Here is a 16,592-nt window from a genome sequence, read left to right on the forward strand (position 1 = left end):
TAAACCTACTGTTTAATGAACGTTTTGTGGCTCTTTATCGTTTCAAGTAGTATTCCTATGCGGTTAAGTGAACTAAGATCAAACATTTAAACATTCAGACGATGTTGTCACTGTTATGATCCTGCTCCAGACCCTGTCCATCTTTCCCCTTCTTCCACTTTTCCCTCCTTTCTCCCTTGGGTCCTGATCTGTTTCTGTTTTGACGTGTGTCTTTGTCTCCCTCTGTCTGTCTGTCTGTCACCTCTCCCTGTTTCACCTGCCTGCATTCTGCTACTTGCTGATTACTGCTATGAGTGTCAGCTGCAGTAATTAGCTCACTCCGTACACCTGTTCAGTCACCTCTTGCAGTATGAAGCTCAGCCCATTCAGTTACACCTCACCATATCATAATGACTCACATCTACACTGAGACTGCTTCCTCACTTTTGGATTCTGTTTTTCCCCCGCCTGGATTTCACTCACCTGGACTCTGATCTTCTCCCAGATTCTTGCCAGCCTTGCCTCGGTCTCCAGCCTGTTTCTTCTATCTCATCTCCGTCTGCCCCTGGATTCCCTCAGCCTGTCTTCCCCCTCTATTGTCAGTTGTCCCATCTCGTGAATACCCCCTCCTTAGCTTTTGTTAATTCAGTTTAGTTTTGTAGACTTCTGTTTTGTATTCAAAGTGTTGGTTATAGAGTTTTGAGTAGTTCGGTTTAGTTCTGTCCCCCCGGTTCAGTTCTCCATTTATGTATTGGTTTAGTTATCTGGTTTAATAAAACTTTCATTTAGTCACTTGTCTGCCAGTTTTTCTGTGTCCGCACTTAGATCCTTTGTTACATGATGACAAAGTAAAAAACTAACATTCAACAACTTTGTATATAGGGTAGAATGTTCTATAAAACATCTTTGTACTGTGACATATTAACGAAGGTGGAACATTTTGCCCATAGCATTCTAAGGATGTTGCTGAGATTAAAAACCTTTTCCAAAATTTTACATGACCACCAAGGAAGGATGATCTCAATGCAACATTCAGAAAATGCTTTAAGAGCATTGCCTTTAAGATGAACATTCTGGGAACTAAAATGAAACTTCCTGCTGACACTAGAACTTTGAAGAACTTAAAACTCAAACTTTTACAAATGAGTCTTGGTCAATGAGAATCCGCTCATCACAAGTTTTAGGCGTCTTTGAATTTTAAGTATTTGCTCCAAAGACATATCCTCCCTGTTTACTTTTTGAGTGGACTCATTTAAGTAGGAGGTCCTAGAACTTGGCTGTATCAGATTAATCATTGCCCCCATAGGGTGAGAACATAGCATTGGATTACGTTGCTGTATCTAACTGTATATGAAGCTAAAATCGATTGACTGTTTGAGCACTGCCGGTTCAATCACTCTTTTAATGTCTGATGTTGGAACATGAGATTTTTTTGCTGATTATACTTCAGTTTATTGTCTTCAGGGGGGATGTTTTAAGGCACAACATTCACTTCTTATTTCACTTAAACTGTTTAAGACTGGCCAGACTCCAAGGCTTTCTGAGCAATTTAATATAAAGTAGTGTGTGAGTCAAGTGTCGATTTATGGCATGTTAACAGGTTTACTACAATATCTTTATAAATAACTTTCAATTTTACTCAATTGTGTATATATAATATTTAGAAGAATCTTTGTGTAAAAATGCCATGTGGTGTTTGGTTAGAGGCGGCCATGTTGAATTTAGGCCTGAAAACAGCAAAAATGTCAACTATGATACAGAAAGTCCCGCAATTGTATATTGACCCAAATGACCATAAGATCAATTCATTGTTTCTCTAGAACAAAACAGACATGAACAGCCTTAAAACCTAGATGAAAAAGCATGTACTGAGGGTCTGTTTTGTTCATTTTTGCAGGTGTACCAACAGAGTGAGGCAGTGAAATGGTCCGGTGCAGAACATGGTAAGTCCCGTACCATCTACTTTATAATGCCTGCAAGTTAGAGTCGAGGGCACAATTTACCCTGAACATACAGTCATGAAAACCTATTGGTTGATCAGCAGGAAAATAAGAAAGGCTGCCATGCCAGATTTAATGAAACATGATGTGAACCATGATATACGCAGTCACAGTGATGTAATTCTGTTACTTGTTAATGCACATGTACATAAACTCACCTTTTAATTTGTCCCATTGCATACAAATCTTCAGATAATGAAAAACAGACTCAGGCTGGTTAAATTGTGTATTTTTATTGTTTAATTGTTTATCGTTTAATTCGCATACAGTATCATCTCTCATTGGTTTCTATGCTGCTAAAGTTTGTGGACTGAACATCTGTTGCTTTGTTGACCTTCTAATTGATTTATTGGTTTTGTGGGTGAGCTGGTTGAACGATACCAGTGCTGCTGATTAGATGAGTGATCTCCTCTGACCCATGCTGTGAACCTCGAAAAGTTGCATGAACAACCACAGTCATACGCTGAATATTAATGTCTGGATGGGATATCGGCCACCTCAAGGGCTTTTCACACAGTTTATCTAGAAATAAACAGTTTGAATGGCTGAGGAGGCCGTTTGAGTCAAATCAAATTATTCTATTTTGGACATTAAAACGTCAGAATCTAATGAATAACTGGCCACTGTGGGTGGATTTACCAGTTCTGCTCTTCCAGCTCAGCCAACAGTGTCATCTGAAGCATTTGCTTTAAAAAAAAATGCAGTTGGAGGAATAATGCAGTTTTTAAATCAGTTCAGGAAAGTACCTCACAGACATCTTAATGTGTCTTAACTCCAGTCCGATATATCTCAAGCCGTGTGCTAGATATGCTGAATCTGCTGCCTCGTGGATCCTCGTTGTTGTTTGTTTAGTTGTAAGAGGTGTGCTTGTCCTCGTCAAAATATATAAAAATAGGCATTTTCTTTTTAAAAGGTAGATACGGTTTACGGTTGTTGTTCAGCATTTTGTTGTTGTCCAGCTGGGATGACAGCAAGCATAAATAGCACAAGAAAGAAGGACAGGAGGTGAGACACAGCAAGACAGGAGGAGAGTTGCTGAATTTATGATCACCGATACATTCCTACAGACCTCAGAGGTCCATGTGAATGCATCTTTGTGAGAAACAGAAAAGGGGCTTTGACTTGATTCATCAACACTAGCCACAACTTGAGAGTTGACAGTAATAACCCATGCCCAAACATCTCAAATGTTCTTCTTTTTAATGAGCAACGCATCTTTATATCATATGTCAGTCAGCATTGAAGTGCATTGATTAAAAAGTAAGTGCAAGTACAGATTTCGATGCATTCATTTTGACTAGAGGATTAAATTATTTGCAACGTCGCCCCAAAAATAGTCATTCTACAGGGGCACTCTGCAAAAGAAAACCGCTATAGTTGATGCTGTCTCTAACCTAAAAGATATATGCTTTTTTTTCCTCATTTCAAGCTTTTTAAGTTATCTCTGAGTGACAGTGTGTAGGAGCGATTTTCATCTGCCTTCTGCTGTCGGTTCACTCCAGTCCAGAAAACACAGCACTTTTCCTCAGTATCACTGACATGCTCCCTGACTGATTTCTCAGTGGTCTCTCAGTTTGCATCGAGGAACACAGCAACTGAATCAAGCCAGCAGAAGCACAAAGTCTGTGAGAAGCACTATTTTAGTGCAATAGTTTCACACTTGGTAACCTTGCCACCTAAAACTGGCTACCTCTGCATAGAGATGGAGTAGAGTTCTTATCACAGCCCCATCGATAGGCCTTTTAGTTTTTACTGAGGGAAGCGCCATTATTTGTGGTCATGTCACCAGAGCAAGGATAACAACATCTTTTGAGGTAATAAAAAACAAATAACAGCATGAAGTTATCCATTAAAATGCATTGTCCCCAGTGTCTTGGATTCTGTCATCAGAATTTGGATAATACTTATTGAAACCATAAGGCTTTACGATAAATGCAACTTGGCCATATGATGGCAAAAGTCTTCAGTGGAGGCATTCCCCTTGGACTCTAGCTGCTCTCGGAGGAGGTGGGTGGTGCTGTGGAGGACGACCTCCGTCGGGACACTGACTGTGAGCGCTCAGGGCTGTGTTTGTCGTAAGGCTGGAGCTGCACCTCCAGGAAGTCCCTGTGCTGCTGGCTGATCACCTGGCTGATGAGTCCAGGCAGAGCTTGTAAGTTACTCAGTAGAGTCTCCAGCTTTGTCTCCAGCAGGGCAATCCTCTTCTCCATGTCCTCTCCTCGTTCATTCAAGTCCGATATCATGTCATACATGATGTTCTGAGTCTGGAACAGGAGAGAGGAAACACACTTAATGCCATCTTTTTCCAAACTGATGTTACTTTTGATGGATGACCTGAAAACACTGAATAAAAACAGGATTACAGATAAACAACACTTCAGTACAAGGTGAAGTTGAAAGTGCAGAGTCCATTCTGAAAAGGAGAGGAAAGCAAATACAAGAAATACAACTGACTTTCACAATACATTAAGTTCAGACTGACTTAAAACAATAAAACACATCTAACAAGCAAAACAAACCCAGTAAATAACATGTTTACATTTTTCAAGTCTATCTTAAAGGCCCCTTTTGATGAAAATTAAGTTATTTTTCCTTAAAATCTTCATTTTGTTTTGTTTTTAATATGCTGGAAAACATGAGCAAAATGGGCAGTCAGTGTCACGACTGAGCATTTCCACCTCCAAACTGCAGTCTACCAACGACAAAAACACAGGTTCAGAGGCACATATCCTGCCAACTTGTAGGGTGGGACTTCCATTGTGTTGCATAGAGCAATTCTACGGTGTTTGAGTAGTGTCAAAGGCGAGCTGGTGTGTTTGAGCTGCAGCTGATAGTGGATGGATGGGTGGAAATAGAGGTGGACACTTGATAAATCCTAAAAAAAACTTCTAAATATGTAAGTTTAATGCACAGAGATGTGTTTTTAGGATGCTAGTCAATGCCTGTGGACAAATTTTAAAGCAATCCTCACATTCTAGCTGCACTATTAGTGATTTTTAGTTTAGAAGCACTGTGTATAAATGCATTTAAATGTCGGGTAAATCTAAATTAAGTATAGTTTCTGATCTGTTTTAGTACAAACTCCCCTCTTTGAGCTACAGTTGAGTGTTTGCCTGCTAAGTGAAGGTAGTGGCACAAACTGGAAGCAACTGCACTCACTGATATGGTTTTAAGGTGGAATTTCTGTGTGACCTGTATAAACACACGAAACGATTCGAGCAAGGATGAACTTTTTATAGTGTTGGCATGTGAATATTGTTTAAAGACAGTTGAAAAAATGTGAATCTATCCTTTAGTTTCAGCAACATAAAATGGCAGTTTTGGCTGCTGACAAATAAAAATGATCAGTTATCAGCAAGAAAATTCAGGCGACATGACAGTTAATACTTTTATTTTGGTACTTTTGTGGACTATTATTTATTTTCTTGGCAAAAACTTTAAATGCGGCGAAGTAACTTCCACAATCTGTCAGAAAAATATCAGTTGTTTTTTATGCAACCGAGTTTCTATCTTGAGAACCAGCATGCTTCCTATCAGAAAATAAACTAGAAGGGCAGCTTTTATACGGACAGTTTACAGGACTTGATGTTTTCGTGCAGACCTGAGTGCATTAGTCTGTGACCTTGAGGAGACAGGAAAGGTGTCTGCTGACTTTGCATGACGCTTTCTGCTCTTTTGATGCATCAGCCATCTGTTAGCAGTCTTTAAAAATATACTGTAGCTGCTGTTTTCTAAAACCCCCGAGGTTCAGTCTTCCAAAACAGCCAACAGCAGTCTGAGAAATCCGTGTCACATTTCGGATGAGGAGCGGGAGTGATGCTGCTAGAGGGCGGCTTCTGAGGTATTATTCAGCGTAGGCTCTAATAATCCCTGGCAGCCTAGAGGCGATGTCATCCATCACTTACCTTGTGCTCTTCTGATTTGAGGCGGGAATGATGGGGATAGGCTGTATATGTGAATCAGTGAGGACTAAAGAAGCACTGACATCGCTTAGCGAGGCTGCTAGAGTAGAAATGAGATTTCCACTGTGTTCTGCTACTCGCATAATCTCACCCTTGGTTGCTTACATGAAGATGTTCCAATAGATTTTGTATGCAATTTAATAAACATACAACACTTGAGTGTACGGAATTATCATCTCCCACAGATTTCTGCATGTAGAGCCAAACTAACCAACGTCTGCATCTACAGATCATATGAAGTGAAACAGGAGCATATTAGAGGGCAGGAAAAGCGTCTTCACAAGGGAACAAATGCCATAAATACAGGCGAGAGAGCAAGAATACAGGTGGTTATTACAGATCCACTTCAACCGTAAAATAAAAACCACAAATTGACACTATGAAGCCATTTGTGGAGCAGATAATGAGAGAGGAGCAGCAGCTTGAGAGAGTTTTTTTTTTTTTTTTTTTTTTTCTTTTGAATTTATAGATATGCAATTCAGCCTAAGCGGCAAACGTGACAAAAATGCTGTGGGAGGAAACGTCATTTAACAAATGCTGCATCACTGACGTCACGCTGAATGGGAGAGTCTACGAGAGACTGTGGAGGAGATAATGAATTAAGGGGATACATTGTGATCTGAGGAATTTCACAGAGCACTGCAGTGGTGATGCATCTTCCAAAGATATGTTCAGCTCTATTTAGCTCCATCTTTCCACTGAGAGCATGAACAGAGTGAAGCTACACTGCCCTCCTCTGGATACAGGCTCCTAAAGCAACAATTACAGATCCGGCTGAGCAGCCAGACGCCACCTCGTCCAGTGTCATATCCCAACTCCTGCTGCTGTTTTACAGCACGAGGCGATCAGGCGATATTAACCAACACCTTTCACAACACGCTGGCCTGAATCCAGTTTGACTGTGATGTACTTTTGAATGTCGGAGTGCTCTGCCTTTCTCTCCTCTTTTTCTCTGCCTTCATTTTCTGGCTGAATCATCAGATCACAGTGTGTCTCCCTTCCCAGGTTACTGTTTCTGCTGTGTCAGGCTGGCGCACTGCCTGGTCTTTCCCTAAGGTTTGTCGACTTCTGTTTAGTGCGTCTGGAGACAAACATCAGAGAATACATAACGTGAAAAACTGGACTGGGGGTTTTCGCATACGAGAGGCTCTTGTTGCTCTCATTCAGTTATTTTCAAGAAGAGAAAGAGGATGCCCTTTGCACAGTAAAATGAAGAGAAGTTAATATTTCACACCCAAACACTCTCAAGTGAGTGAGTCAACCTGAATCGTCACCCAGATGTAAAGCCTGTCTGTTTATTTGACACCTGTAGACTTTGATTATATGAGGAAACACAACTAACTCAGCGAGTGAAACTAGCATGCACTGAATTCAGTCACACAGAGGAGAGAAACCTGATGCAGCAGGAGACTGTTAGTCTAGCTTACCTTAGCAAGGTCCACTAGTGAGTTTGCTTGGTCATTCAGCTTGCGTTGCTCCATTTTAACACTTCTCAATCTGAACACAAGACCATTCAGAACCCAATAAATCAACGCTATCAGTCGATCATTTTGTTTTCTTTTTTTTTTTAAATTTCTTTTAAATTTGTGCACACGCAAGGCATACACATGGAGAAACACTCCCAGGACATGCACAGGATGTGTGTAGAGAATGCAGGGATTGCAGGGGTCAGTCTGTTTGGTTGAGCTGCATGCAAGTGGATAAGGAGGCCACAGAGGGAGGAAGAGCTGCCACGGAGGGGAATGAGATCAGCTCTGCGTCCTACTCAACCAAGACACACAACCACACTAAATACTCACACCAGAGCACCTATGCAGTGCAAACAGCCTTTATCGAGCCCTATATCTGCTTGATATTTGAGATTATGAAACGGCAAAAAAAAAAAAAAAGGCCCACGGCTGTTTCTTTAAAGGTCCCGTCAGCTTAAACCAACTTATAAATTATTTAGTCACTCAAAAAGACAAAGATGTCTGTTTTATATTAACACAGAGGCTAATGTTTAACATTTAGATAGCAGCATTCTGGTTTCTCTTCAACAGAAACATAAAATATATCCTGATAATTTAAAGAAATCCTATTAATCTTGTGTCAGGAATAGAAAAATGGCTCAAAAGGTCTCATTTTTCCAGCTTATGAGATGAAATAACTTGCAAATACGGTCCTTCATTGTCATCAGAAATCCTTCTTGCAGAGTCTGAAAGAATACCTCACCTGCTTCATACAACATGCTTAAATAATTCACATCTGTTTAATTAGGCTTCTGAAGCCTGTTTTTAATGATCTTCTCAGGGGGCGCAAAAACAGCAACTGTGCAGTATTGTAGGGTGTCAACCACACGTGGTTTCAAGATCTTAAAGACTTTTTTTTTTCTCCCCCTGATTCACCCAGAATGGTATGCATCATGATGGCGAGTTTCCACTAGATTTTTGGAGATAATCATAATAATAATCTGTACAAATAACTTAAGGTGATGATTAGGTTGTGTGTCAATCAGATGCACACGTTCATGAAGATCAAGAGGGGGATTAAAGGAGGCCTTTGGGGAGTCTGCTAATTAGTTGAGATACATCCATTCTCATGCAACGCAGGTTCATTTTTCAGTTTCCTGAAGACAGGCAAATGTGGAGCGAAGATGACGGGTTAGACCAACAGAGGGTGCCACAAGAGTCACTAAAGGAAAACTACAGGCAAAAGGGGAAGATGTCCTAACAACTGAGGCCTGAGATGCTTCATACAGAGCAGACTCTACGTACTATGTTGCAAAAAATAGCACTTTTATTATTCAGGTGGTTAAATGAAACAAACAAAGGAAGGAGGTAGCCTCGCTGACATTATGAAAGCTAGTAGATAGTTCAATGTTAAATGCAGTTGATGTAAGACCTGTTAGAATTAGACATTTCACAGTTGGATGACCAATAGCTGTCAGATGAGGTCGAAGCACGGAGCAGCTGGAGGTCAGGACGAGGCAGCCTCCTTTATTTTCTGTGTCGCTTTTCCTCAGTCAATCACTCGTCGTGGGCAGCTCTCCTTTTGAATGAGCACTCTAAATCTGCTTGCTATTCATCAGGGAGGAAAAGAGCTACGCTAAGATTTTCAATACCCCACTAAATCTGTTAAGGCAATCTCAGTTAGTGCTGCTCCATATTTTTCACCCTCCCAACTTGCTTTCTTTGTAATGACCTCCGTCTGCCTCATTGTGGAAAGAAATGCAAATTTTCCCCCTCAGTGTAATGGACAGGGTGAACATTCTGCAGTCTAACGTTTAGTTTTTTTCCTTTCTTTCCCTCCTCATCCCTGCTGACAGCTTCACGGTGTCGCTCACAGTTTGCAGCCTCTCCCCGGCACAAACGGGATTGCTTGGAGGCTTTACCCTGACCTTCCTCTCAGGTCACTTTCCCGTTTCTCCAATTCACTGATCTCCCAGCTAACAAGCACTTGCTGTCCTGCTTCTTGCTATGATTCCCTGCTTCAACCTTGTGGATGGAAAGGGACAGCGTTTTCCCAGAGGAGGGGAATCGGTCTGACAGTATTGAGACACTTGAGTTCACAGCTGGTGCAGCTTTAAACGTTCTGCTACACATTTGGCTGCATGTGTGCCTACGGTGTGGCAAATTGTAACCGTCCAAATGACCTGAAGTGCATCTGCTGCTCCCTCGCCTTAATTATTTCTCACATGACAGCTGCGTGTGCTTGTTATTTTGTTTACCAGCCGTGGTAACACTGGGCCCGCTACTGTGTCATCCAACGGGGAAATGGAGGAAATGTGGCTGCAAATGTCGTAACAGGCGTAACAATGGTTCCACTCGCCGAAAGATGACCCTGAGCCCTGATCTGTATGAGCACGACGGCTCAGTTGCATAACGTGACATTTGAGGGATGTAAAATCGTATACTTGTGCTACTGCAGGTCTGTCTCCTGTAGAGCTCTAGTCGTCATCCTTCGGTACGTGAAAACACAGTTGATTGGAGTTTAATCAGTGGCTTTCTGATTAAAGATCAAAGTCTCATCACATCCATGCAGAAATGGAAAGAAAAACACCCTCCATCACTGATAATTGAAATTCACTTCATATGCATCTGTGAGTGTGTATAAATGTGCAGCATGTGTCCATTCAGCAATAAGGCCTAAAGAGCTGTGAGGCTAAAGTGTGCTTTGCTACTCTGCAAGCCTTCGTAGCAAAATAATCTGGCAGCATCGTGGTTGTGATGTGTGAAACGAAACGTTTCTGAGGCATGAATTTCACTTATCAAATGAGGGAGTGTTATTTTTTTTAGTAACATTATTGGGTTCAAGGACAAGCTCTCGTTAGCATGCACACAACAGGTCTGTATCTACGTGTGAGGCGAAGACTTACTTTCGAGCTCTATTGCATTGTGTCGACACAAACAGGAAAAAAAAAGGAAACATGAAGTAGACAAATGAATTATTACAACATCAGATAAACATATTCAGATGGCAAAAATCTGTTTCTGCTCAAGTCTGTCACCCTCCTCGCTATACTGTCGCCTCTCCTGACTTTTGCGGTGTTTCTTCCTGGAACCAGTGTGTCGCTGACGGCGCCTCAAAGCATCTATGCCCCCATTTAACAACAGTTTGCACCTCACATTCTCTGCGGGGGCCGATGAAGACTTGCAAGCAAACTTTTCATGCCGTCTCGCAGCTTTTACCAGAGGGAACAAGCGTGACGATATGCGATTTGATGTTTACCGGCACCTCTTGACAAGTCAAGGACGCCTGTAGGTCTTTTTACAACCCTCCACTTGTCAGGACACTCTTACTCTATATTAATCTCAATCCGGACTTCGTGCATCGCAGCTCTGCACATGTGCTACAGGCAGATCTCCCATAGAAAGCCAAATCTTTCTAAGACAAAGGTGTGATGGCAGGATGTCGACACCACGCTGAGCAGTTTGTCCCTGCACACAGAGCTGGACGTGACTTTTTCCCACCGAATCTGGTTCTGTATAGATTTAGCTTTAGCTCAAAGCCATTTCCATTATTAGGCTGTCCTAGAGAACAGGAGGTGGACATGAGACATTGTCATCTCTGCTGCAAACCGCCCGAACACAACAGCGAGGGTGTAATGACTTGAGAAACCAACAAGGAGAAAACGCTATTAAACCGCACAAACCTGGTGGCGACAACAGACATTTTGTGCATATTTGTTTTCCTACCTTGTAATTAAACATCCCGATGCCTTTAAAACATAAATGTGCGTTCAAAAGATTCATGAGCAAATCAAAGTTGCACAGGGGAAACCACAGAGATCCTTAAATCAAACCACAGAAAGCAAAGAAACATAGCAACACTTCCCTTGAAGGTAAAGCTACACATCAATAGCATCGCTGTTCATTTGTTTAAATAAAGCTCCGAGCTGATTGCCAGCTACTGAAAGACGCCACAGGGTGGGTGTGCTGGTGAGCACTGTAGGTTGAAGAAAAACAACAGCGAGGTGAGGCTAAAATCAATACTGTTTTGGAGTTAGGTAGCACTTTGAGGGTCCCTGGGGACCCACTAAAAGACTCGCTGACAGGTAAGTATCTGACCAGCCACTAGAGAAGTAGAAACCCAAATGTGTCAGCCCTGAGGTCAGTCTGACATCTGACTCACAGCGCAGCCGACACACAAGAGCCAATGTGACAGCGAAAGGCGAACAGGAGGGAAATCAATATGCTGTGAATTCTGTGACTGCGGAATATTTCATGGTAAAATGAGTCTTACACAGAGAAAATATGTCGCTCTCATAATGACAATTCATTCCCTGCTTTTATTACAAATGCTGTACAAGAACCTCGAGTGGATCAGTGAATAATATTTGCATAAATCTAGTTCCCCAGCATATTTTACATGCAGAATCAACAGCCCAGCTCATTAGCACATCTGTAAAGTTAGTCAAGTCAGGTGAAACACGGTAATGAAGAACAAGATCCTTCAATAATGCGAGCACATAATTTTTTGCTACAGGTGTCAAACAATTCAGATTTCAGCTTTGTGTTGCAGCGGTCAGTCACATGAATGTACTGCAGGATAAAAGGTGTCAGACCCACACAGGTCAGGGTTAAGATCAGGGCACCTACTGGTGAATGGCTTGGAGAAATTTTCTCTGGTGCTTCCTGACTCTGGCGTGGTCCATCTTCCTCACCAGTTTGGTGTTCTTGTAGATGAGCCACGTCTCCCTGAGAACATTCGCAGCTGTGTTTTTCACCTGAAGGCATAAAAAGAAGAGACATTCGGTCACGACTGCGAACTGGTGGAGCGTCTGTGATGTGAGTGCGTCGCTTCTTCACTTACTCTTTTTGTTAGCTGGGTGTCCATCATAAAATTGTGAACGTGTTTTTCAGCTTTGGTTAACTCCAGTTTCTTCGCCACCACAGCCACCACCAAGGCAGTACAGCCAGCGCCCTACGACAGAATCACAGTCACATTGATTCGGTCAAGAAATATCAGCAGCATGTCAGTGCCTGCACTTTAACCCTTGTGTCATCCTGCGGGTCAAAATTGACCCGTTTTAAAATTTCAAAATGTGGAAAAAAATTTAAAAATTCACAGTGAAACTTCTGATGTCCACATTTTTGGGAAATTTTTGAACATTTTTTTGGTGGAAAAAAAAGAAATGTTGAATGTTTCTTAAGAACATTCACATAAAAATCATCTTTTTTTGTGAATGTTCTTCAAGAATATATTAGAAGTTTTACTGGTATATATGTAATCACTTTAGATATTTTTAGAATTTTTTGGAAGATTTTTATTCATTTAAAAAATATTTACAAGAATTTTCTTGCCAAATTTGGGGGATTTTTTGAGTAAAACTTTTAAGGGAAACTTTTAAGGAGTTATTGGAATTTTCTTCCTGAAGATTTTTGACATTTCCAGAAATTGGGGGAATTTTTTTGCTGAATTTTTGGATTTTTTTTTTATTTATTTTTTTAGACAAGGAAAGAATGTTTTTTGGTGTCCAAAAATGAAGACAACAGGAGGGTTAATTTTGAGGTTGACAACATTCTCGCAAACGGAGAAATAGTTCTCAGTCTGCTGTATCCTCACCATAATGCCAGTCAAGAGGCAGACTCCTTTCCCACAGTACGTATGCGGGACCATATCTCCATATCCAATGGTAAGAAACGTGATTGAGATCAACCACATGGCTCCGAGAAAGTTGCTGGTTATGTCCTGGTTGTCATGGTACCTGTAATAAATAATAAATGCAATAGATTGACTCGCCTTCATGCACCTGCAGAAGCTGCTGCACTCCAGCTTCTCCTCACAGCTAAAACTCATTTTAGAAACAGAAGGAAAAAAGAGAGTATCAACTGCTCTGTCAGGATTCTGCAATCTCTCCTTACAGCATTTGTAAATCCTTCTATCTGGATGTTCAGACACAGAGTGAGCTAGGACGTCTGTACGCTATCTATTTTTATTCCTTATCTATGTTTCATGCTGAGCGGCACGGCATAGCATGAGAAACTGATCCAGGCACCTCTCGCAAGCTCGCACTGTCCATGCAGCGATGATCCATAGCGAGATGGTGAAGACCAGCAGCACAGTGCCGGGACAGATGGTCATGAGGGTCTTCATCACAAAGCGTGTGTTAAAGTTAATCTTGTTGAGTGCCCCAATGCTGCGGGACGACGCATCGGTGAACAGCTTGCTGTGCAGCAGCATGACGCGAGCGATGAGGTACAGCCGCAGGAACATGGGGATGGACAGGATGATGTCCACGTCCGCATCCGTCTTGGATGGCACATAGGAGTAGGCCAAGCGTGCTGTCCAGGTGAAGGTGTAGTTCCCGGGGATGGGGTGTATGGCGCACACCAGGATCTCCAGGCAGATGAAGAAGATGCGCTCATATGTCATGGCTATCCTCCAGTCATCAGCTGCGTTGTCCACCATAAATAGCTGCAAGGAGAGGGCATAGTGAGGCTGATGGAGGGTAAAAGACGGCATATGTTTTCATCATGTTGACACAGCAAAGCTACAGGAAATCATTAAACCCATTAAAAAATAAGTCACAAATTGCTCGGAGTCATTAAATTGCATTTTTTTTGAGCCACATTTGTTAAAAACCAATGGTCGGAACAATGTTTGGAGGTGTAGCCTGAGAAAATGACAAATAAGTCATATGACAGGGGTCATGTCGTCTTTCAAGGCCAGAAATGCCCCTCATATGTACAAAGGTATGTGGTGAAAGCTGGAACAATCAAACATTACGCCTTTGTTTTTCTAAATACATTTCACATATAATTTAATGTCTGTCTTGCCTTTTAGAAACCATTTGTTACTACCTTCATGCATTTTTAAGCTTTAAGTTTCAAGCTTTTTAATATTAAAGTGAAACTAACCCTCTCAAACCCAAAATTCCATTGACAGATTTATCTTTTGAAATTGCCAAAATTAATAATGCTTGACACACAGCGCTGCGGAAAATGTAACTAAATAATAGGCTCATCTAGGGATTTGTCTAAAGTGAACCATTTACTCAAACTATGTTCTGTAAAAAATAAAACTGTGCTCTCTTTGGCACATCTACAAAGCCGCTAGAGAGTCAACGGGGACCAACAGTCATGTAGCAAAATTCACGGACTTTTCAGCTGAGTTGCAGAATATGTTTACACAGAGCAGATGGGAAACGAGGTGTAAGTAGTAAAATCTCGATTGTATATGAAGCCACCAGCTTTGTTCAGTTATTGGTAACACCTGTGGGCACCTGGTTCCAAGTTCTGTCTAAATGTTATAAAAATAATCACAGAAGCAATTTTTTAAAATGACATATAGAATTATACATTTCTCAAACTGAACAAGTTCTTTGTACTTCTCATAGTTTTTGTTTCCACAGACGAACAGGATTTTTTACTGCAGCTAAAAATGAGTCCACACTGAGTAAAAATGTGTACTGGAGCAAAACATGCTAAGAAAGTGCAAAAATAAGAGCTGAGACCATCATTCTACTAATCAGTCAGTACTAAAATAATGAGCAACTATTGATGTTACAACTTTTGTTGACTAATCAGGAAAAAAATGGCACATTTATCAAGACTGTGTGTAATCGGTGCATACAGTAAATGTTCAGATGTGGGCTGGTCTATTTCACACATCTCTCTCCTTGAAATTTTTTTTAGATGGCTATAGAAAACAACGAAAAAAAATAAAAGCTGAAATTATTATTTTACTAGTTAAATAGCCAACAACTGTCGAACTATTGAATATTTTGGTGGTTTTAACTTCTGTTTTGATAGAACATGACATTTGAAGACCACTGGATCATCTAGGCTACGAGGATGTATTGTATGAGGCCATTTTCACCATGTTTTAACAATAAATAGACTAAATTAACGAGAAAAAGAAAGAAAACGGCATATTTATAAAGACTGTGTACAATAGTTGGGTCAATGTATAATTGAGGGACTTTTGAAGTCCAAGGGATATATCTTACTTAGATTTTTTTATTAAAAGTTAAAAAATGTTTTTTTTTTGTTGTTCATTATGATCACGTCTTTACAAGTTCCATAATTATTTATTATGGATACAGTCACTTGTTAATAAAAAAATGAATGGATATCACTAAAATGTCAAGTTAAATAATCGTCTGAATTTAATAACAACCATCTTCTAATTAGCTAAACAATAACAAAATGAGTTTATTCAAAAATGTTTTTTTTTTTTTTATCAAATTGAGATAACCATGACAGATATTTGGCAATATATCAAATTTTATTTAGAAAATGACAAATTGTGTCTGAGAAATCACTTTCAACTAAGTTCCCCATTACTAAAACACCTCTTAAGGAAGTGTGTTAATTCCAGATCACCTGACCTGCTCCACATGATGTCATTTCCTCCTGAAGAAAAGACTGGAAGACTCCAAGGCTTCCTGAGTTATTTAATATAAAGCAGTGTGTGAGTCACGTGTGGATTTATGGCATGTCAACAGGTTTACTACAATATCTTTATAAATAACTTTCAATTTAAATTTTCCCCAATTGTATATATAATATTTAGAAGAATCTTTGTGTAAAAATGCCATGTGGTGTTTGGTTATATCCAGACATGTTGATTTTAGGCCTGAAAACGGCAAAAATTTCAACTGGCGCAAAAAGTCCTGCAATTATATACTGACCCAGGTGCAGACTGTAAATAGTGAGACATTGGTTATTCTATTTTGTACATCTTTCTCCTTCTTGATGACTATATTCTGCCCCAAACCAACAACAGAAAGTGTCACGTCAAGCGTTGCATTAGCAGCACGCAGTGAGCATTTTCAACTTCAAAGCATTATAATGATGAGAACATCTGCCGCCTCCACATTAGCATTAGGTTCTGATCGCCTGGCCACCCCCGACCAGAAGGTGGGCTGTTCCACCGGGGACCTCAGAGTGTGGATCTGAACGCCTCTCATCGCTCTTCTCCACCCTGTCCTCTGTCACACACAGCAGCTCCCTCACATGGTCACTCTGCTGCTCCTCCTCCTCTTCATCACTTTCAATCCAATCTGCAGAAATCTCTAAGATTCACTGCAGTTTATTCACCCAGAACTAATGGCAGAGCTCATGACTGCCATCACCTGCTCGTCCACAGTGATCCCTGATCATGCTTATGGCTGTAGACGGACTGTCTCAATCTTCCTTCCCCTTTTACGCAGTTTTATATTTGCCGG

At 40.8% G+C, this 16,592-nt stretch overlaps 1 protein-coding gene across 2 annotated transcripts in view; it reads right to left on the reverse strand.

Moving 5' to 3' along the window:
* Positions 1–2,196: 2,196 nt before the first annotated feature.
* kcnn2 (potassium calcium-activated channel subfamily N member 2) overlaps positions 2,197–16,592 on the reverse strand; it is a 30,065-nt gene continuing 15,669 nt past the window's right edge. Inside the window, exons 3-9 of one of the 2 annotated variants that reach the window (XM_022209973.2) lie at positions 13,419–13,837; positions 12,986–13,127; positions 12,233–12,343; positions 12,019–12,146; positions 10,296–10,304; positions 7,369–7,438; positions 2,197–4,243 (exon numbers count right to left, since the gene is read on the reverse strand). In XM_022209973.2, the coding sequence (XP_022065665.1) occupies positions 3,968–4,243; positions 7,369–7,438; positions 10,296–10,304; positions 12,019–12,146; positions 12,233–12,343; positions 12,986–13,127; positions 13,419–13,837 (1,155 nt within the window). In that variant the 3' untranslated portion in view covers positions 2,197–3,967. The remainder of the gene's footprint in view (positions 4,244–7,368; positions 7,439–10,295; positions 10,305–12,018; positions 12,147–12,232; positions 12,344–12,985; positions 13,128–13,418; positions 13,838–16,592) is intronic. The other variant, XM_022209974.2, reaches the window with a different exon arrangement.

The sequence above is a fragment of the Acanthochromis polyacanthus genome, chromosome 18 (genome assembly GCF_021347895.1).
Source record: "Acanthochromis polyacanthus isolate Apoly-LR-REF ecotype Palm Island chromosome 18, KAUST_Apoly_ChrSc, whole genome shotgun sequence".
In the NCBI taxonomy this organism is placed as follows: Eukaryota; Metazoa; Chordata; class Actinopteri; family Pomacentridae; genus Acanthochromis; species Acanthochromis polyacanthus.